This window comes from Fundulus heteroclitus, chromosome 10 (assembly GCF_011125445.2).
Source record: "Fundulus heteroclitus isolate FHET01 chromosome 10, MU-UCD_Fhet_4.1, whole genome shotgun sequence".
In the NCBI taxonomy this organism is placed as follows: Eukaryota; Metazoa; Chordata; class Actinopteri; order Cyprinodontiformes; family Fundulidae; genus Fundulus; species Fundulus heteroclitus.
Genome location: NC_046370.1, coordinates 16,758,531 through 16,779,849, shown reverse-complemented (window position 1 = coordinate 16,779,849; position 21,319 = coordinate 16,758,531). Strand labels below are relative to the sequence as shown.

Here is a 21,319-nt window from a genome sequence, read left to right as displayed (position 1 = left end):
TCCATACAGCCTGCACCATGAGTAATAAACCAGCACTCCTTATTTTGCTGTTCTGCCATATCTTATCTTGGTAATAGTGGTTGGCTATTAGCCAGTAGGTGGTTGAGTATGAATTGTTGTCCATTGTGGGTCGTCTCTTATCAATCATATGTCATTTTTTATTTCCCAGTGAATGTTTCTTATCTACTTGGATAACTGGCAATATGAATTAATGTTCTTTATTGATTAACTTTAAGGAAATATTGTCATTTTAGAGTTATTTTGATTTGATCAGGGTGTTTTACAAGAGTTGACTGGCCCAATTGGAGATCAGAAACAAAATGAATGTGAATAGAGTGCAATGCAAATTTTCGTATAATTTTTGTAGAGCTAAACTGAATTAACACAAACATTTAAGGAATATAATATTTGTTTCTAAATAATTCCTCACACCAACTACAAAAAACTTAATACAGTCGAACTCAGGGGTTTACATACAATGAATAAAAAGAGATATTTTTCTCACTGTCAGAAATGAAATATGAATAGCCCTTTCCTAATTTAGGTCTGTTAGAATTATCACAATTATTTCTATTTGCTAAATGCCAGAATAATGACAGAAGGATCGTTTTTGACAATAACTCATTACTTCCTTCATATTCAGAAGTTTACATACACTAACATTACTATACCTTTAAACAATTTGGGAATGCCCAGACGATGATGTCATGTCTTTGGAAGCTTCTGATAGCTTCAGTGAAAATATTTGAGTTGATTTGAGTCACATCTGTGGATGTTTTAAAGGCACACCTAAAACACTCTGCCTCTTTGTGTAACATAATGGGGAAAGTGAAAACAAATCAGCCATAGTGGACTTTCACAAGTTTGCTTCATCCTTGGGTGCGATTAGTATGTGCCTGAAGGAGCCACGATCATCTTTTCCTAGAGTTATACACAAGTATCAACACCATGGGACTGTCCAGCCAGCATGCCGCTTAGCAAGGAGACGGGTTTTGTGTCCAAGAGATGAACGTATTTTGGTCCGAAATGTGCAGCATACCAAACCCAAGAACAAAAGCAAAAGTTTTTTAGCTGAAGCTGGTAAGAGTGGGTCATTATCCACAGTGAAACGAGTACTGTATGGACATGGGCTAATAGGCTACTCTGCCATGAAGAAGCCTTTACGCCAAAAGAAACACAAAAGGCAGATTACAGTTTGCAAATGCATACAGGGACCAGGAAATACGTTTTTGGAGACACATCCTGTGGTCTGACAAATCTAAAATTGAGCTGTTCGGCCATAATGACCATCGTTACATTTGGGGGAAGAAGGAGGAAGCGTTCAAGCCTGAGAACATCATCCAAATTGTGAAATACAGGGGTGGTAGCATCACGTTTCTAGAATATCCAAAATGCTTGGCCCAGGTTATACAGTTTAAAGGCAGACAAAAGGTTATCTAAACTTCTGACCTTCGTGAAAGTGATAAAACGTCTAAAAAAATGATCACTCTCATTCTGCTATTTAGAAAATGGAAATAATGTTGGTAATCCTAAAGGACCTACGACAGGAATTCAGATTTCATTGCTGACAGTGAGGGGGAAAAAAAGCTTATGTGTCTTTCATAGAGTGTAGGTAAACTCCTGGTTTCAACTGTATGGTGCAAACAAATGGATGCAAACCACAAGTGTTAGGAAACAACATGATAATGCTAATACTTGAATGGGGATGCAAATTGAGAAAGTACAATGAACTACAATGAATATTTTTTTTTCTCTTGATGGTTTAGTAAATTGTTACATTTTCCTTATATCTTCTTTCAATAAATACTACCCGTAATAATGGCAATAACGTACTTTTAACTCCAAGAAACTACTATTATTGATTAACTATGAAAGTACTTTTTTAAAACAGTAAGACTGATGGGTACCTTGACATCAAAGGTGTTTCATGGAGCTATGTCAACTATAAGAATTACAGTAATACAATAAAATGGTAGGGCATCTAATGATGTATTTATAGAAAAGATAAAGCCTTAACATTAAGTTATTTTTTTAAAATTTTATTTAAAAAAAAGTTTTACATTTAAATTGTATATGAACAAACAACAAAAAGGCGGTGAGTGGCCTGTGGCTCCCGGCTCATTATGTTCGTCCACGTGTTTTGTTGGTGTTATCACCGCTCCAAGCTTAAACATTTACATCTTTGATTTGTGTCTGTGTATTATATATGAAGTCTGAGCCCATGTTTCATCAACAATTTCATTAGGGTTACATGACATTAAAGACTCTTGATTCTTGATGTAATAATCTCACAGCCACTAGAGGGCAGCAGTGTGCTGGTTCGATTTCTCACCCAAACAACAAAACAGTCCTGGCAACATGAGCCCTAATTCAACCTAAAACAAGCTGTGTATTCCAACAGTGTCGTACCACCTTCACGGCAACAAAATGATAAACAATGCACAATACAGAAGAAGAAAGAAAAGGAATAATAAAAGAGTAAAGACACTGCTGATTTTGAGTGTTGCCATAACATTAGCGACGAGGTTTTTCCTCTCAGTAGAAATGTAAACAAAAAGAAGGGACACTGTGAACACTAACCTTACCTCATTCTGATTTTCAACCTAGTCCGACGTCAAACAAGCTCAGTACTTAAATACCAACATCAAAGGAACATAGGAAGATAAATGGGGTATAGCTACTGTAAAAAAAAATAAAAAATACAATAAAAGTTACAAACTGTGAAAGTGCATAGTTTATTCATGGTTAAAACAACGCTGTGCAGAATGTTTTGGGCACGTCAGACAACCAGATAGCTATTCTTTATTCAATAGTATGATATTTTAGTTTGCGCCACACCCAACTTTACATTTCATCAAGACAAAATTTACCACCATTTAATATATATATATATATATATATATATATATATATATATATATATATATATATATATATATATATATATATATATATATATATATACATTAAATGGTAGTAAATTACTTCATTTTGATAATGGATCGATTATAGATTTTTTTTTGTGTGTTGAATCGGCAGAAATTACCCACAGCATAAAGTTTTGCCTAAAGCTTCCACACAGAGCCAAATGTTTGCAGTAAGACATTTGAAATTCAGTTAAGACTTACGCAAGTGACCTTTTTGCATCAGGACAGACACGAGAACAGCGCCGTTAAACACGCACAGTGCATACAGAATAACACAGTCAATGTTAACTTTAGGTCTAGTAGGGTGGAAAGGTGTGTCTTCATGTTCAGTCCTCCAGGCGTTTAACTTCCTCACAGTCTTGTAAAGAGGTTTTGCAATATATGTTTGAAAGGTAACAAAAAGAAAAAAGCAGCCCAAGTCTAAAGGAAGTTCAGACTTTGAAAAAGTCTACAGAGGCATTGACTAAGACAATGTTTTAAAGGCTCGTAAGACAGTTTTTCCTTTTCAGTGAAAAAAAAAAGAAAAAAGCTGAGGACTTTTGCTTAGTGCTTGATTTTAGTTTTTCAATACAAAAAAGAAGCTATACTTCCAAACTGGTGTATTCATTTAGTCTTCGATTCAAATATTTCACCAAGGCGACCATCTACTGTGTTTTGCATCAAAGGTTTCATAACCCTAAAAAGATCAAGTGGTAAAGACAAAGTCTTTGCCTAAGGTTATTTACAAATGTACAACAGATACCAAGGCACCTTTGTAGAAATATTGCTTCAAAAGACAGAATTATTTTAAGTGAGTTAAGGCATCAGAATTGAAGCTAATGTTTAAACTTTTATCCTGTCATGAGATGAAACAATAAAAATAAAGGATTTCATAAAACTAGGACAAGTCTTTGAAGAATTTAGTAGGATATACAAATTGTTACCATTAGACAACTGCAGTAATTTCAACATGTACAGGATTCAGTGCAATATGAAGAGGACCTGAATGACTCTACTAGTTACTAACACTGTCAGCATACCTTTTTTTTCAACCCCCACATACTATTATACATATATACAAAACAACTCCTAATGGAAAATCTAGGGATCAAGTCTGAGTTACGTTTACCTTCAAAATTCAAAAATCTGAATCTAAAAGGGTTAAAACTGGAAGTTGGAAAAATTGTGGCATTTGCTCGTTCGCTTGCTCAGTGAAACAAATCAAAACTGTGTTTTTCTGCGTTTTTCCAGAACAGAGAAGCAGCATGTTTAACGGGCAGATGTACAGCAGTATGATGCAATCTAACAAAAGTGCAAATAAACTGTTTTTATCACAACAGCTATCAAATTCGGCATAATGTGAGGTAGTCATTTTGGGTTTGGGGTTGGTGAAGGGCCCCTCTAACAAGTCAAATCTTCGTCTTTTGTAAGGTTTTTTTTATATATTTACTGACTAGGAACATGGAAAATAAAATACTCTGTTCTAATACAACGTCACATACTTTATAGTGGGGACCTTTATTGTAACAGGAGCATGAATAGGGATTGGCCCATCAAATATTGAACATGTGCAGCTCTCACGCTCTCACATTAAAGCTGTGTTGTGCCAAACAGGCTTTTTAAGACAAGTTTATTAACTTTCTTAATTGCTGAATACAGACTTGGCAAGCGTGAGGTTTCTGTTTAGCCTGGACATCAAAATCCAAAATGGCAGCTGCGTTTATGCAAGGTAAAAGTGACAGGAATAAATAGTTTATTTGCACTCCTGATGGCTGTATCTCATTAAGTTAGTTGCAGACGTTGGACATCAACGTATGAACATCTTCCTTTAGATCTCAGAATGCAGGAAATACAGATGAATACATTAATTAACATGACATTAATTAATTCATACTGCTAATAGGAATTAGCTGTGTCACTGAGCACAACATTCAGGAAATCCTACCATTTTTTTTAAACTTACAACAAAATTTAATTGGCCACTTGAAGTGCTTTTACACTACAGATCATAGTCATCTATCTACACATATAAAAACCTATGCACCCTTATGGGGAAAAGCTTTAGTGAACCATGAAGTTATCAAATTCCTTTATGTTTTGCAATGATCCAGAGGTGCCTCAAGTTGCGTGGGACTTCATAAAGTAAGGACCCCCCCAGACCTCCAAGACCAGGTTGTAACCCATAAGACCTTTGCCCTGTTTGCTTTCAGACCTGACTGAACGATGTAATGGTGCGCTTGCAACCTCCTTAGTCATTTCAATTCGGAAAGCAAGGTCATTCATTATGTAAATAGACCTAAACAAGGGTGGGGGAAAACAGGGTTAATACTGTTTTCATCCCTTTATGACTATAGTTTTAATCTTTCTTTGCCAAATTTGACAAAAGCAGGATATTAGCAATCATCTTCCATCCATCCATTCATTTTCCTACACGTTTATCCCTGTTGGGCTCGCGAAGGGTGCTGGTGCCTATCTCCAGCAATCATCTCATAGTTGAATTTAATTCAGGAAAATAACCCCAATACTTCAAACATGGTGTTTCAAAACTCACAGTGGGGCACTATCGCGTTTTATTTGATTATTTAGTTCATCTAAATTGGCAATTTGTGGTCCAGACTGGTATTACTCCAAAAAGAAATAACTCTAGAAATGTTTTAAGTCTAAAGGCAAAGAAACATATATAAACTATATATTATTGATGACTTGAAAATTCTCAGAAATTCCTTTTGAATTATCTCTCTATTTTCCCCTTCATTGATCGTTATCATTGGAAACTTGAGTTTTATCTTCAACCTGAATGAGACATGGTTTTCATAAACAGGAAAAGGGTCTTTAAGGCGTTGGTAGCAACAGGAAGGTATAAACAGTTAGAAGCATTTTTAAAGTGGGAAGCCTGTAAACATTTGTGTTAATGGCACTGCTTTGTTGGTAAAGACGCAACAAGGGTAAACACATAGTTAATTAGTTTGTCATACAAGTGGTTCTCAGATGTCTTGCAAGATTAACGGATGTTGGTTGGGGGCGAATGTGACAACACCTGACTGGTAATTTCAGCAGGAACAACAATGATGTTCTGCGCAGGAGGCCTCTGACCACACTGGGCCATTTCACAGTCTGTATCAAGGAGTTCTTGGCTTGCTAGAGTTTGTAAAGCCTCTTGCTCCATTTCATCAGCAAGGTCTGTATTACTTCCATAGAAAACCCCCAACCTTCGTGCAAGCAACCCCTCTTTTTCAGGTGGATCATCACCTTTGTAATTTCTACCAATCCTCTTCGATCTGTGCATGAAGGCAGCCTGGCGTACGCAGCGCTTCAGAAGATGTTTGCGGTATGATCGTTGAAGGACGACGGCAGCTTGCTGCTCTTCCTTGTGGCGCACCGTTGTGGTAATTGGTGCGAAGGAGTCCTTTGTGGGGTTGCTCAGAATGAACTTGGCTTCAATGCTCTCCCGCATTGCGGCCATCTCCACCGTGTCCCCCAGGACCATCTGGGTAACGGCCAACAAGACATCCAAGCAGTGGATCCTGTCCCCGATAACCAGTGGCAGATCCATTTCAATCAAGCGAAGCCGGTTGGGCTTGGCGACCCTGAGAGGCTCCTGCAAAGTATCACAAAAATCTGAGAGTCTGCTGTATTCAATAAACATCGTTCCGTCCAAGTCAAACTTCTCCCAAGTTTCGTTGAACATCTCGAAGTCCTCCTCACAAAGTAGGTCACCGCTCTCTTCCTGAGCCACGTTGAAGTTCTCCAAGATGATGGCGATGTACATGTTGACCACCACCAAGAAGGAAATGATTATGTAGCTGCAGAAAAACATCATACCCATCGCCGGGTTTCCACAGTTTCCCTTTACGTCCGTGCCTGGATTCTCAAATTCGGGATCGCAGTCCGGAAATTCCCTGTTCAGCATTGGAAGTAAAAGCCCATCCCAGCCAGCAGAGGTTGTAATCTGAAACAAGCAGATAATGCTACCACCAAAAGTCTCAAAGTTAAAAATGTCATCGATTCCAGCTTCTTTCTTGACATAGGCAAAATTTGACATGCCAAATATGGAGAAGATGAACATAATCAGGAAAAGCAGAAGACCGATGTTAAACAAGGCAGGAAGGGACATCATTAGGGCAAAGAGTAGAGTCCGGATACCCTTAGCTCCTTTAATAAGACGCAGAATCCTGCTAATCCTGGCTAGTCTGATCACTCTGAAGAGAGTTGGGGAAACAAAGTACTTCTCAATTAAGTCTGAGAGCATCGTACCTGAAATCAAAGAAGAAGCGTCATGTAATATGCCGAAAATAGTGTGGATTAAAACAACTGTAAGACACTGTACCCACCGGCTATCGACAAGATGACCACAACGAAATCAAAAACGTTCCATCCGTTGGTGAAGAAGTACTGCCGCAACGCGAACAGCTTCAACACGCACTCTCCGGTGAAGACGACGATGAAGGCCACGTTTACTTTAAAGAGAAAATCCTCTTTCTCTGGGCTTTGGTCGTCTGTTTCCACCATCATGGTCACCATATTGAGGCAGATTAGAACCATGATGAAGATGTCAAAGAACTGCTGACTGATGAAATCGAACACCACGCCCTGGACAGGGTTCTGTAATTTAGAGGGACACAGAGAGGGTCAGTGGGGCTTGCCTAATCCATCAGTGAATGGATCAATGATGGAACTGTCATGCATGCCCAGCTCTTCTGTCATCAGCTAAACCTAAAACTAGTATTTTAGAGCAAAGTCTCATTTGGAAGAACTTTAACTGAGTTATGGCACATGAACTGGCATTCGATGCCAGTAAGCTTACACCTTAAGCTACTGATTGGCTGAATGGATGGGGCTTGACACGCGTGCTTGAGCTTGAGCAATAACCTCAGTGGAGTCAATTTATATATCAAATACCTTTACATTTAACTTCATTCCATACATCTCAGATGGGTGAAAAGACATGGCTATGTATTAATTGTTCTTTCAACGTCTAAAAGACCAAGCGACAGATTTTAGAATAGAGATTCTTCATAAAAAGTTATAATTGGGCGTTTATTGCCACCGTTGACCCCTTGTTCTTCTTCAGCTTACTTTACAGTTGAATGAAAACAGAGTCAGTCGAAAACAGGTCAGATGAAGAAAAATAATTCAGACAGCGATAGTCATCAACTCCGCATCTCAACTTTTCTAGAAACTTCTAGATATCCACTTCATGTGGTCCGCAAACGAAGCTTTAAAACCCTCAGGAAGCGGTTTTGAAAATAAAAGCTTCCTTTTTTACCAAGGGATGATGTAGTGGAGGTGGAAAACGTTGCAGAACAGCTTTGCTTAAAACTCGGTTGGTGTGGAAGAAGCTTCAGACGTACAGTATTCAAAACTCTGTCACATAAAACAAAAACTAAAAAAAGTCTTGCTGAACAATATGCTTCTGTTCCCCTCAAAACTGTTCCTGGACTCAGATTTCTTCCTCTTGCACTCAAATCTATCTTCTTGCACTTAAACATCCTCCCATTGTGAGTTAAACCTAAACCTACATAGAATATGATTTTGGTCTCACTTGCAGCGATTTTACTGTAATTATGCTTTGTCCTGAGAACTATTGGTGACTCCTAATATGACACACTGACACCTATTGGCCATAATTGGATATTGCACATCACGCCAGAAAAAAATAGCTGGTATAGTGTCTTTTTTTGCCCCAGATTAATATTTCTTTTCAGAATATTTGTTTCAAAGTGTGTCCCCTGCCATTCGTTAAAAAGAATGGAATCCCCTTAAGTGTATTTAAACATGGTCAATGATTCTAATAAATTACTTAAATGACTGTCACTAAAACAACCCTGCAGCTCTAAATTAGTGACGTACCGTTGGCCGTGGAATTGGCTTCTGTGGCTTCTTGGAACCGAGTTTCTTCATGGCCTCATAGTATTTTTTCTGTTCATCAGTCATAAAAATGTCTTGGTCTCCAAAGTGCAAACACAAGACAAAACAACAATTAATTACTTGTTTAAATTGCCTAAAGTGTTCTTATCAAATAAATCAAAGATAATATTTCTGCTGTCGTGAGTTGCTTTCATGAAAGCGCTTATCTTTTTCTTTTGTTGGTTAAAGTTGTCGATAATGACACCGATGAAGAGGTTTAGGGTGAAGAAGGAACCAAAGATGATGAAGATGACAAAATAAATGTACATGTAAAGGTTGATTTCGTAAGATGGTTGCTCCTCAACCTAAATAGAAAAACAAACAAAGAAAATGCAGGCCTGAAACAAACATTTGGAAAAGTATAATGTTTAACGGCTTTCTAAGTTTTCCATATGATCTCAAAACGAATGGCAAGCATGTGTTGCAGGTTGATCGGCTACTTTCAACCACAGGAATGTATCAGACTCATTAAATCTTCACCAGTCACCAAAATGTATTTAATCAGTATTGTCTCCCAACTTGTCTTAACAAATCACTGTTGGAAAGGAGATTTTAAAGCTCAATGAGGTTTTATCAGGATAAATAAAGGTTTATTGAAACATTTGTCTGAAAAATAAATTTTCTGAATCAGTGAGCTATATTATTTGAAACAACAAATATGTTTGTATATTAGCAAAAAAAAAATAATATTTATTCAGGATCTAACTGCACAAGAAAATAACTAATAGAAAAACTGAGAGTACTTTGAATGATTTTTTTTTTAAGTTTTCTTGGCCTTTCTCTGTAATTTATAAAAAAAAGTGCTAATGAACAACTATCTAAAGGAAACATTTTTGGGGAAAAAGGAAGAAAATTGATAAAATGGAGGAAGACATCTGGCTCTATCAGTATGTTAGACCATAATACCCCCAGATCAGAGGAATCTGAAGGCCTTTGTTGTTGAATGGTTTCGCACTTTGGAGGCAAACTGCATCCAGTTAACAGAGTGATGCTGAGCACTTGAAACTTCACATACAAACTAGATAAAAAGACAAAACGCACGGTGCTCAAAATCAGTTGTTATCACTGAATCTGGCATGTGGAGGCCTTGTTCTCATTGGTTGGGAAGAACTTCTTTCTGATTGCTTTTCCACAGCTCGTCTTATCTGAATCTTTCTTTTTTCTAGGTCAGCAACTATAGATCCCCAAATGCATGCAGCATCTCAGGGAGAACGCATCACTGGCCGAGGTCAACCAACCTGAGATTTAATTTTGGAGTCATGTGGCAAGAAATATTAGGCATCCAATAAGAGGAATTAAATTAATTACTTTAAGCGCTGAGTCGCATATCGACATCGCCGCCATATTGGAAATGGCATAGTGTAGCAATTTGGAGAAGAGACCTCATTCATGTGCTGCGTGGATTTGTACCAAATGATTCACAGTACAAACCAAATTTACTGGCACTACCTTTCACAGGTAAGAATGACCACCATACTATTTATTAATTATAATGCCTTTGTAATGTCATACACATGTCTGTGGGCACCATTGCTTCTCGTTGTTCGCTCATTGCACACTTGTACTATATTGTAATTCCAGTCACGTGGTGTTGCTTTAGTAAATATACACAAAAGTGCTTTTTTTTTTACTCACAGATAGAGCAAAAACAAAGTGTAAAACACAGAAATAAAGTATAATAGGCCAACAGGATGCGACAATTTTATCAGAAAATGATTGTATGCAACCAGAGAGCTACTGGTGTTGAAATTCATAAAGGCATAGTACGGGACTAGGCCCCTTTAATAGCTTTATGAAAATTTTTTTTAAAATGAGATAAATTATATTTAACGGGCGCATGTGTTGATAAGCATCTAAGCAAACAGCAAGATCTTAAAAGCACTCATTTTATTGAAGGTTTTGAGATATCATCTGTATAGTAAGAGGTGAATTTGACCGGATCTAAAAAAAAAAAAAAAAAAAAAAAAAGAAGAAGAAAAAAAAAAGAAACAGATTTTGAAAAACTTATATTTGAATGTAATTAACTGCGTGTGGAAAGTAAACTATGAGCCAGGCATGTAAACGTAATAATGAAGATAAATACCTCTCTTGAGTCCACGGCAGCATACATTATGTCCATCCAGCCTTTGAAAGTTGACTGTAATCATAAAGAATATCCTCACAATTTTAGCTTCCAAAAAACGCTAATTATTTTCCTCTCAGACCAAGATCCCTGCATTTTATTATTATTATTTTTTTACAGAAACAGGAATCCTCACCACTTGAAGCAGGGAGAGGTAGCCTTTCGCCACATTGTCATAGTTGATTTTGACGTTAACCCATCGAGCCTCCTGTGTGGCTTCTTGAAGGGCCAAGCACTCGCTTCGGTTGTTGACCTCCGTTATGGGGAACAGGTCCTCTGTGGTGGTGTTGATGCAACGGTAGAACTTCCCCGCAAACAAATTGACCCCCATGATGCTGAAGATGAGCCAGAAAATCAGACACACCAGCAGGACATTGAAGATGGAGGGAATCGCTCCAACTAGCGCATTGACCACCACCTGCCCCAAAGAAAGAAACAACTTTATTTTAGCAATTTAGAAATGTGGAGAGTAAATCTTTTTTTTTTTTTTTTTTTTTTAAAAAGAACAAACATCTGAGTTGTTTCAAACTAACTTCAAATCACTTACTTCTACCACAGCGGACGGCCATGTTGTGAGTATGCAATCGACAAGCGAAAAGAGGCAGCCAATCAGCGTAGCACAACAGTGCAGTCAATATTTGCAAACTGAAGTCACTGTTACACATGCAAACAACTGAAGTGGCACAGGCGAGACTCCGAAAGAAACGTGCGTACCCTCATGCCTTCGAATCTTGACAGCGCACGGAGCGGCCGCAGTGCTCTGAGGGTTCTCAGGGACTTGATGGGACCAAGATCGGAGAAGCCCATCCAGTTTGCAACTAAACTAATCAAGGAAATCTGCCAGAGAACGAAAACATTTCCTATTCAGGGGTTAGCCTGGACGCAAAAGCGACGTTGAACATGTCTGTCTGCGCGTCATGTTGCAAATTGTGCGGGTAAACGTTTGAAGAGCACAGTTCCACTTACATCCACGATGAAAAAGTCTAACCAACACCACGCGTTGGTGAAGTAGGTCTTGAAGCCGTACGCAACCCACTTGAGGAGCATCTCAATGACAAAAATGTAGGTGAAAACCTTGTCCGCAAACTCAAGAATTATTTTGATGGTCCGTCGTCTTTCTATATATATATCTTCAAAGGCCTGAAGAAAAGAGAGCATCTAAATGTTGCAAAAAAACAACAACACAATAGATATTTCTGAATCAGTTGGAGTGAAGACTGCCCTCACCAGAGCCCCACTGCTGAGGAGGATCATGAAGATGATGAAGGTTTCAAACCAGTCATGCTCCACTATGGTGAAGCACGTTTTTCTAAGATTCCACCATTTTTTGCCTTTGTCACTGGTTATATCCACCGTCAAGCATGGCCACTTCCTCACACAGGCTTAGGAACAAGAGAAGGCATAGAATAGATTGATATTCCACCTAAAATAATACACTTGGGTGTTTTCAAAGACATCGCCTTCAAACAACTGGTGATACATTTTAAAGTAACTAATGAGATATATTTATGAGTGCGTGTTCGTACTGTCAGTGAAGCAGGCCTCTGGCTCCATAGGTCCTGGCTCCTCTTCTTCCTCCTTTTCGGGTTCAGGCTCAGGAGGTTGATAGTCAGCGGTGCTGCAGACTGATGAATCCCCATCATAGTGCTCGTTTGTTGCAAGAAAAGAAAAAAAAAAGAGAAGAATGACATTAGTATCTGTCTGGGATGCAGCCAAAAACACTAGTTTAAAGGGCAAGACTTACTCACTTTGATTTTCTCTGGGATGCCGCTTTCAGCTTCTAGGATAATCTGGAACAGGTTGTCAATGAAACAACAACAAATGGAGACATGTGACTGCAAGCAAACGCGTCCTCTAAAATAAAAATGCAAGCATTTCTTTGAACCTTTCATTAAGGGGTAATTTCTTAGTTAATTGGATCACAAGCATAATATGGGCTGTGGGTGGAAAGATGACCAGACAGGCAGATGGCAATTTATTGTTCTGTACGACACAGGTCTTAATTTTCCTTACCGTGTTTAGCTCATCATCTCTCCGCAGTGGGCTTTCAGAAAGATCCATATCTTCAGCTTCATCATCATCATCATCATCATCATCATCATCATCATCATCATCGTCGTAATCGTCATCGTCATCGTCTTCACTCAGATTGTCATAATCAGATTCTGCTTCAGCGATTGGGACGTTCAGATTGACTTCTCCATCCACAACAGACCCAGAGGGCTGGCTTTGCACCGGGTTATCTGATACCCCGTCTGTCGCTTTCAGAGTCAGACACGCGTCCAGATGGTTCATCTCAATTTCCTCGGTTTTGCTTCTACCGTCGTCCGTCGTGTCCTTATCGGGCTCTTTGGGCTTTTTGCCAAATATTTGCAGGATTCTTTGGATTAGGAAAGCTTTTAACCAATGAATGCCCCGTTTGATCCTCCCAATAGCAATCTGCAGATTGTTCATCTCGCCATCGTCGTCCCCTGCAGAGAGGTTGTCTCCGCTGAATGAGCTGAGCAGCAAGGCCAAGAAGAGGTTCAATACCTGAGTAAAAAATAAATAAAAAAAGATTGATGGATGTTTAATACTTTACATTAGCATTCTGATATTTTATACACGCACAAAGCACAAAACGAATAAGGTTTGGAGCTCAGTTTATTTTATTTATTTTTTACAGCTCACTGCTACTGTGCAAGTCCCTTTGAAGTGACTGAAATGAGCAGAGTGATTAAAAAACATGCAATTTTAAAAGCAAAAGTCTGTTTTTGCTGAGAAACCCATCGCATCAGTACGGATTATGTCGTGAGTCTCCCGTTGCAGACACAGCTATCTTTAGGTTCTTAACACTAGTGATCATTTTCTCACTTCCTGTTTGGCAGGTTTGGCGAGTTATCGTGGTTACATCGACTGGCTGACCTCTGTCATTCCACAGCAAGAGCTGTGAATTAGTAAAGAGGGCCAATGGATAAGCAGAGCTACACAAAATCAGACCCAACAATCAAGAGGTTGAAGAGAACTAACAGTTTCAAATCGTGATCATGCTCCTCTTACACTGTTTTGGATACACCGGTGTAATTGCTTGTTAACACAAATCAAGAATTAGGCGATCACATGGCAGCAACTTTAAACCAAGCATCTGAATGGGAAATGGTTTTAACCAGTCACTCAAAATCAGCGCCAGAACAGCTGTCTGAGTATTTCTGGGGTCCGAGAAGAATGGGCAGAGTGGTTCCAGATGACAGCAATGCAAACAGAAGCTCAAATAACCGCTTGTTACGGCTGAGGTATGCAGGACACCGTCTCTTAACACAAAACGTGCAAACCCTCTCAGCAGACGCGCTACAGCAGCAGAAGATCAAACCAGGCATTGCTGTTGTCGCTGAAGAACAGGTAACGGAGGCTAAGGCTCACTCAAATTGTAAAAATGTCGCCCTGTCCGAGAAGTCTTGATCCCAGCTCATTTGGAAGACATTCAAGGTTCAATGTAAACAACATGAAAGCCTGGATCCATCCTGCCTTGTGTCACCAGTTAAGGCCGGTGGAGGCGTAAGAAATGGTGTGAGGGACATGTTCACACACACCTCGGGGCCCCTGATAGCCTTTGAGCATTTTTTAAAACCCCACAGCCGACCCAAGTATTGTGGCTCACGACGTCCATCCGTTTAGGACCACGGCATTTTCTGATGGCCACCTCAGGCAGGGTACTGCACCGTGTGACATCATCTGAAACTGGTTCAGGTCCGTTTGGAGACAACTCTTTGAGGCGTTTCAAACACCTTGTTGAACCCATGCCCTGAAGGCAGCACTGAAGGCCAAATAGGGTCGAAACCAGTACTAGCAGGGTGTAATAAAGTGGCCGATGAGTGCAAGTAAGAAACCCACGATCTGATAGGAAATACTGCTGACATATACAGCCTCAAATTTGCAACAATTTGTCTCTAAAATTTGCATCACCTCTGCTCGTATTCCTTCTTGTGAGGAAGCATGATTTATCTCTGCATCAGTTACTATCAACACTGTTATCGAATGACTTTTACTTTGCACCCGGTAAGTCCCTTTGCCACCTGAGCTTTGCTCGCTCAGCTGTCTGTGTTTGTTCCCGAAGCAGCAGCAGCAGGCTCACTTGAATCAGATCTTAGCATGAACACAAGGTCAAATCTTCTGTTTCCTGGTTCACGTGGTTTGATCCATGTAAGCCCATTTTTTTTTTTAAACGCACAGTTTGCCTATATTTCAACGTACATCCGCTATTGAATGACCATCTTTGGGAGAGTGTTGGATGCAGGAAAGCCACAGTTATTTTGACCCAATAGTTCAGTCGGCGCTTCACCATGAGTCATTTCCTTTTTATTTCTATGAATAACCTGACAGGAGATTGTTGTGATTCTTGCAATTACATTTGATCCTGAAATTAGGTCTGACGGCGACCCTCCACAGGGCCTTCTTCCCCAAGACAAAGATAAAAGGTCAGGGCCAGTATTGTTGCACTGTAGACATTCACAAGACCTGCAAATCATCTGCCAAATAGCTTTTTTAACGATAAATTTAAGTTTAAATCTGTTGAATGCATTGCTCATACATTTTTAAATCACTCCTTTAAAACAAGCAACTAATTTTATACTATTGTTTTTTAGATTTATATTAAACATATTGTTTCATTGTCATACCAGATGTTAGAAGGACTTTTGTGGACAAACTGCATGTGCGTCCTCGGCGGATGTAAAATGAGGGGTTAAAAATACTCCAAAAAGACAAGCTCTTCACCAAACATTAATCTTGTAGCATTACAAACCAACAAAGTGGTTCAGCGAGATTCACAGAATCGATATAAAATGAATTCCTGGCCGACTCACCACTAGATTTCCAATCACCATGACCATCATGAAGACTATTAAGCACATGGCAGGTCCAGCCACCTCCATGCAGTCCCACATGGTCTCGATCCACTCGCCGCACAGAATGCGGAAAACGATGAGGAAGGAGTGGAAGAAGTCGTGCATGTGCCAGCGCGGCAGCACACAGTCAGCGGAGATCTTGCACACGCAGTCCTTGTAGCTCTTTCCGAAGAGCTGCATGCCCACGACTGCAAAAATGAAGACGATGATGGCCAGCACCAAGGTCAAGTTTCCCAAAGCTCCCACCGAGTTCCCAATAATCTTAATGAGCATGTTGAGCGTGGGCCAAGACTTTGCCAGCTTGAAGACACGAAGCTATCCCCGCCAGAAAGAAAAACAGAGAAACATTCAGTGTGACTACAAAGACAAGTAATATTTTTTTATCTTGAGAGGAGTAGTTAGGAGCAGTATGTATCTTAGCTGCAGTAGGTAACAGATATTTCAGTGTAAACAACAAGAAAATAGTTCTTATGGATGAGGTAAGTCTTTAATGCAAACTGAAAGGAAATTTGAAGTTTAAGATGGTTTAATGAATCATCAGCCATGTTGTTGACCTTATTTTTTTTTTTTGCTATATATATATATATATATATATATATATATATATATATCGGTAATATCGGCGATGTTTCTTACAGTCCAGAGATGTAGAAACCAGAGATGCACTTTATGGAAATATCCAAGAACAACGGCTCAGTCATGTGACGTAAACATTTGCTGCGCCATAACCTATTCGTCAAATGTGTTTCCATTTCCCGTTGTGCGCATTAAATCTTTTCCGGAACAGCCAAAAACCACGTCAAGCCAGTTTAAAAACTTTTTTTTCCCCAGAAATCGAGGTAGTTATTTTGAATTTTGCAGTTTCCATCAACCTTTTCTAATGCGCTACCTCAAAATGCACATTCAAAAAATTGATGGAAACACAACTGCTGACTGCTCAGAGCTACTCCACGCAATCTGACTTAGAAAACAAGTTAATAAATTGTGTTGTAAATGGGTATTCTGCTGATCTCTGTGTCTTACCAAACGGAATGACCTTAGGACTGACAGACCCTGGACATTTGCCAGTCCTAGCTCCACCAGGCTGAGAGTGACAATGATGCTGTCAAAAATGTTCCAGCCAACTTGGAAATAGTAGTAGGGATCCATGGCGACAAGCTTGAAAAACATTTCAGCCGTGAAGATCCCAGTGAAAACCTAAAAGGCAAAAAAATAGAACAAAAACTGAGACGTTGGAGCAGGTCTCTGCTGGGTTAAATGTGGTACGTACGCACCAGATTTCCTACGGAGAGCATGTTCTCAAACTCCGGGGTCATGGGATAGTGCTCCATTGCCATGAAAAGGGTGTTGAGCACAATGCAGATGGTAATAGTGAGGTCCACAAAGGGATCCATGACCACAAAGTGCATCCACTTTTTAAAAACAATCCAGGTGGCACAGCAATCCCACTTCAAGAACCTGTTTGCAAATTTGTACCAGCAAGGTGGGCAGGGTCTCTGAGTCTCTTCCAACGCTAAACAAAACACAAAACCAGACAGGAAAATGTGACAGTAAAAAAACAAAATCACTGTACATGCTGTATTTGGACCGTCATTAACACGATTATAATGCTTATGTGCGCATATCTCTTGCCACATCCTTTGTGTGGCAGCTAAATTCGTGTCATTTCTCTTTCACTTTGTTTACTAGGCTAAAATAGCCCAAGCTTAACACCACCAAAGGCACGACACTAAATGTTGACAAGGATTTACCAGGGATAGAAGCATGATTAGACTGACTGTTCACTTGAGATAAAAATACTCTTCATTGTTTTAACTGTTTGAGAATCTAATCCATTGGATCGTGGTCCTGGCACAGACAAAGTTGGTGTCAGTTCTGTAATCTGGGTCTTGCAACTACTAATCTAGGTCTGGAGATGATCTCAGAATATCAAACTGAATGTAAAAAAAAAAGGAAATAAAAGAGATTGTTGGAGAGAAACAAACAGTAGCAGTTTATTTGTAATTAGGCCCTTATTGACTTATTAGAAATGTTTATGAACTCCAGCCTGAATTTGTCATAGTTGCGAATGTATGGGACTGTTATTTCATGGTCAGGTGTGAATCTCTGATTGCAGCATCAAATGTTGTCATCTGCTGAAGGAACTTCAAGTACATCAGCAGACTTGAAGTTCAAGTCTGCTGATGTACTGGAGACAACTGTTTTTTTTTCTTTTTTAACAATTATTGTAACTAATTTCACTTGATAAATAGAAAGTAAAAATCTTATTTGTTAAGGACTTTGAGATCATATCACAGAAAGCCGTTAACAGGAGGTCAACAGATAACTCACGGACATTAAGGACTCAGAGGCTGACCCACTTAGATTGGGTGAAATGGACTTAGTGAGGATCGGGGCTTTCCATTTCCTGTATTGTTTTATGTATGAGAGTCCTGTACTGAAGCTGTAAACTGATAGAGTTAAGTTTAATAACCCCTTTATACTGGAAAGAAAACCAACACAAACACAAGTTTAGACTCTTCCATCAGAAAGAGGGCAGAGAACCAGGAACATGAGGCTTGTTCTATCACAAGCTTGAGTTCGACTGCCCTGGGCTGCCTCTGTCCCCTTGTCTTTATTGTCACACATCAAAGAAAAGTCAGGAGGATTTAGGAGTTCACAACATGGGGTTTGAAAAACAAAGAAGGGAGCAAGTTTCATTGCGGGTGATGATCCGTCACCAGCCCCATGCATAGTTGGATAAGGGAGACATTCCTTATCTGGGAAAACCATTTGCTGTCCCTTATCTAAGGTTAAAAACAACGGAACCTTCCTGAAAGCAAACTCTTAAAACAGACCAAATGCCTGCAACTTGATAAAAATAAAATGATTACATTCACATTTTTCTAACATAAACCTCCCTCTGCCTTGTTAGATGAAATATGTTAAAGTATTCCCTTTCGAGAATCCATAATTCCTTTAAAATGCTTATGCAACAAGTGGAGTTCGCTGAATGGGGAATAGAACTGGGGTCCACCAAGCTGTTTAACCGCCGACAGGGTGCAGTAACTTTCACCATATTGATGTGGCTTGTGCGACAGCTGTTAGCATCATACAAGCGCTGTACCTTCCATGGCGACTGCAGAAATCACCGTCACAGCACTAGCGGATCTCTGTCTCATGCCAGGTTCATCCAGATGCAGCGTACTGTGCACAGAGCCCAGGGACTTCTCCTTGACTTCGTAATCTACAGCAGACTATGGAAAGTGTTTAGAAATTCTCTGAATGAGGTGAAATAAACCAAACACGTGCAAACAGACCATGACATCACTCCTTTTTGGGGGTAGCAGTAGAGCACGAATGACCAACCAACCTCATCCATAGTGGGTGCTCGGATCATCAGGTGAGGAATAACTCTCCCATTGCAGTCGTTCACAGTCTCACTGTGTTTGAGACCATGTTCGTCATCTCCCATCTCGGTTAATGTGTGTTGACTTGGAGACTTCTTACTGGTCAGGGTGGCTTGGCTTCCGTGAAATTGCGCCTGCTGATTAAAACATTAACATTTCAACTGAACAGAAAACAGTACGATTTAAATGTGGGTATCAATCCTACTCAACGAAGAACTGTCTTGCTGTAAGAAATCAGATGTGAAGAGAGCACAAACACAGAGACCTAACGCTTCACCCAAAACAAGTACTATAAGTGTTATTATCTGACTGACCTGTTAGATTAGTCAGAACAGCCTCTTGTGTTATGCTTAAAGAGTCCCAATAGCATACATGTTACAACTGTCTCTGGCGTGAATTATCTGATTTTGTTAATCAAAAAGCGTTTAAAATAGCCCTGTTTATTAATCATCCGTCTGTGTGATTGCCTCTTTATTCAAAAGAATGATTCCATGTTTGAAAAATTGAAAGAGAAAGTACATCCAGGGATGGGATATTGATTGATTTTTCAAGCCTTGGTAAGTGTTGCTAACAAGAATAGTTTGTTGACATTCTTGTCCCCCACCCCCAAGTCTAATGAATATAGTAGAAGTAAAAAGTGGAATCCATTTTTCTTATTGGCTGTCGAGCCCCTAAAAGTTTCTACATTTTCAGGTAGGCTTCTGGTTCCTGTGCCAAAGAATGTCCATAGGCAGAACAAAGCAAGAAGCTTTGTGCTATCAAGTCAGAAAAAAAGCCTGGTCAAGTTGTCAGATTCAGTTTACCTTAATGATTTTCGTTTGTATTCTCAAATCGTGCAAAATAAGATTCCTGTGAAATAGTTGTTTTGCTTTTTCCTTCATATCACCTTGTCCAAATCCATTGCAAGTAACCATCTAGAAATCCAACAAACTCCACCAGAACCAGGTTTGTTTTGCATTTTCAGGAAACACAGAGCACCCATCTGACCCACCAAGGTGACTCTAACCCCTCCTTAACCCCTCCTTTGGCTATAAGCACTCTGTGGCAGAAGACCTCGTCGGGTCCCGTTAGCTAAGAACACAAATACTATATTGGAAATTATGTTTTTAGTCACGAGATTCAGATGGCATGGTGAGAATTTGGCCTAAACGACATACAAGTACCCCAGCTTGTATGTACAGGGCTCATATAATGTGGAATGTATTTTATCTCTTTATGACCACAGTGTATCCATCTTCTCAATAGCCACTTCCACCAGGATAATGCACAATGCCACAAAATACAGGTCATCTCAAACTGGTTTTCTTGAACTACATAGGGAATGTTTCCAACAATCATGTTAAATCTATGCTGTGAAGAATTAAGGCAGTTCTGAATTCAAAGGGGTATCCAATTTGCTACTAGGATGGTGCATCCAGCAATAGTGGCCACTAACAGACATTAGTTTATTTAAAATACACAAGAATCTACTTTCGTTTTCTGGAAAAAGAAGTCCATTCTGGCCCAGTTGTTGCAGTACAAATCATCCGTTGGATGAACACGACTTGCTGTAGTTACCTGCTCTTGATTTTTGAGTTGTTCTAAAAGCCGCTGGAATTCCTCCTCTTTCTCAATAGCCTCCAGTTGAGTTGCTTGGTTCTGCTCGTAATAAGCCATGGCTACCACGGCCAGGATGAGGTTGATGAGGTAGAAGGAGCCCAGGAAGATGACGACCACGAAGAACAGCATGTATGTCTTACCAGCCGCCCTTAGAGTCTATTAGCGAGGAGAAAAGAAGCCGCAAGAACTTAGGACAGGTTTCTCACACTAAATTTGTTCACGTGTACAGCTAAACCCCAAAGAAAAACAAAATGTTCTAACCAGTTGGAAAAGATTCTCCCAGAAGTCTTGTGTCATGAGTCGGAAGAGAGCAAGGAATGCCCATCCAAAAGAGTCATAACTGGTGTAGCCATAGTTAGGGTTCCCTCCAGCCTTCATACATGTGTATCCTTCTGGGCACTTTCTATCAACAGGGAAAAAAGGTTACTTAAGACTATCAGCGCCTTTCTTGTAGTAAATATTTTCAAAAAAAAAAAAAAAAAAAAACTTTAAGCCATTAGCAATAATTTTTCA

At 39.6% G+C, this 21,319-nt stretch overlaps 1 protein-coding gene across 5 annotated transcripts in view; it reads right to left on the bottom strand.

Annotated features, from left to right (window-relative positions):
* Window positions 1-2,716: 2,716 nt before the first annotated feature.
* The window catches only part of scn4aa (sodium channel, voltage-gated, type IV, alpha, a), a 32,438-nt gene continuing 13,835 nt past the window's right edge, over window positions 2,717-21,319 (bottom strand). For 4 of the 5 annotated variants that reach the window (XM_021324987.2, XM_021324986.2, XM_036142124.1 and 1 more), the window contains 19 exons: window positions 21,068-21,209; window positions 20,765-20,962; window positions 19,171-19,344; window positions 18,925-19,054; window positions 17,093-17,331; window positions 16,842-17,015; window positions 15,777-16,133; window positions 12,949-13,467; window positions 12,684-12,725; window positions 12,462-12,582; window positions 12,163-12,317; window positions 11,902-12,075; window positions 11,650-11,772; window positions 11,072-11,353; window positions 10,897-10,950; window positions 8,981-9,118; window positions 8,757-8,861; window positions 7,238-7,508; window positions 2,717-7,160 (listed from right to left, as the gene is read on the bottom strand). In XM_021324987.2, coding sequence (XP_021180662.2) covers window positions 5,908-7,160; window positions 7,238-7,508; window positions 8,757-8,861; window positions 8,981-9,118; window positions 10,897-10,950; window positions 11,072-11,353; window positions 11,650-11,772; window positions 11,902-12,075; window positions 12,163-12,317; window positions 12,462-12,582; window positions 12,684-12,725; window positions 12,949-13,467; window positions 15,777-16,133; window positions 16,842-17,015; window positions 17,093-17,331; window positions 18,925-19,054; window positions 19,171-19,344; window positions 20,765-20,962; window positions 21,068-21,209 — 4,651 coding nt within the window. In that variant the 3' untranslated portion in view covers window positions 2,717-5,907. The remainder of the gene's footprint in view (window positions 7,161-7,237; window positions 7,509-8,756; window positions 8,862-8,980; window positions 9,119-10,896; window positions 10,951-11,071; window positions 11,354-11,649; window positions 11,773-11,901; window positions 12,076-12,162; window positions 12,318-12,461; window positions 12,583-12,683; window positions 12,726-12,948; window positions 13,468-15,776; window positions 16,134-16,841; window positions 17,016-17,092; window positions 17,332-18,924; window positions 19,055-19,170; window positions 19,345-20,764; window positions 20,963-21,067; window positions 21,210-21,319) is intronic. The other variant, XM_021324990.2, reaches the window with a different exon arrangement.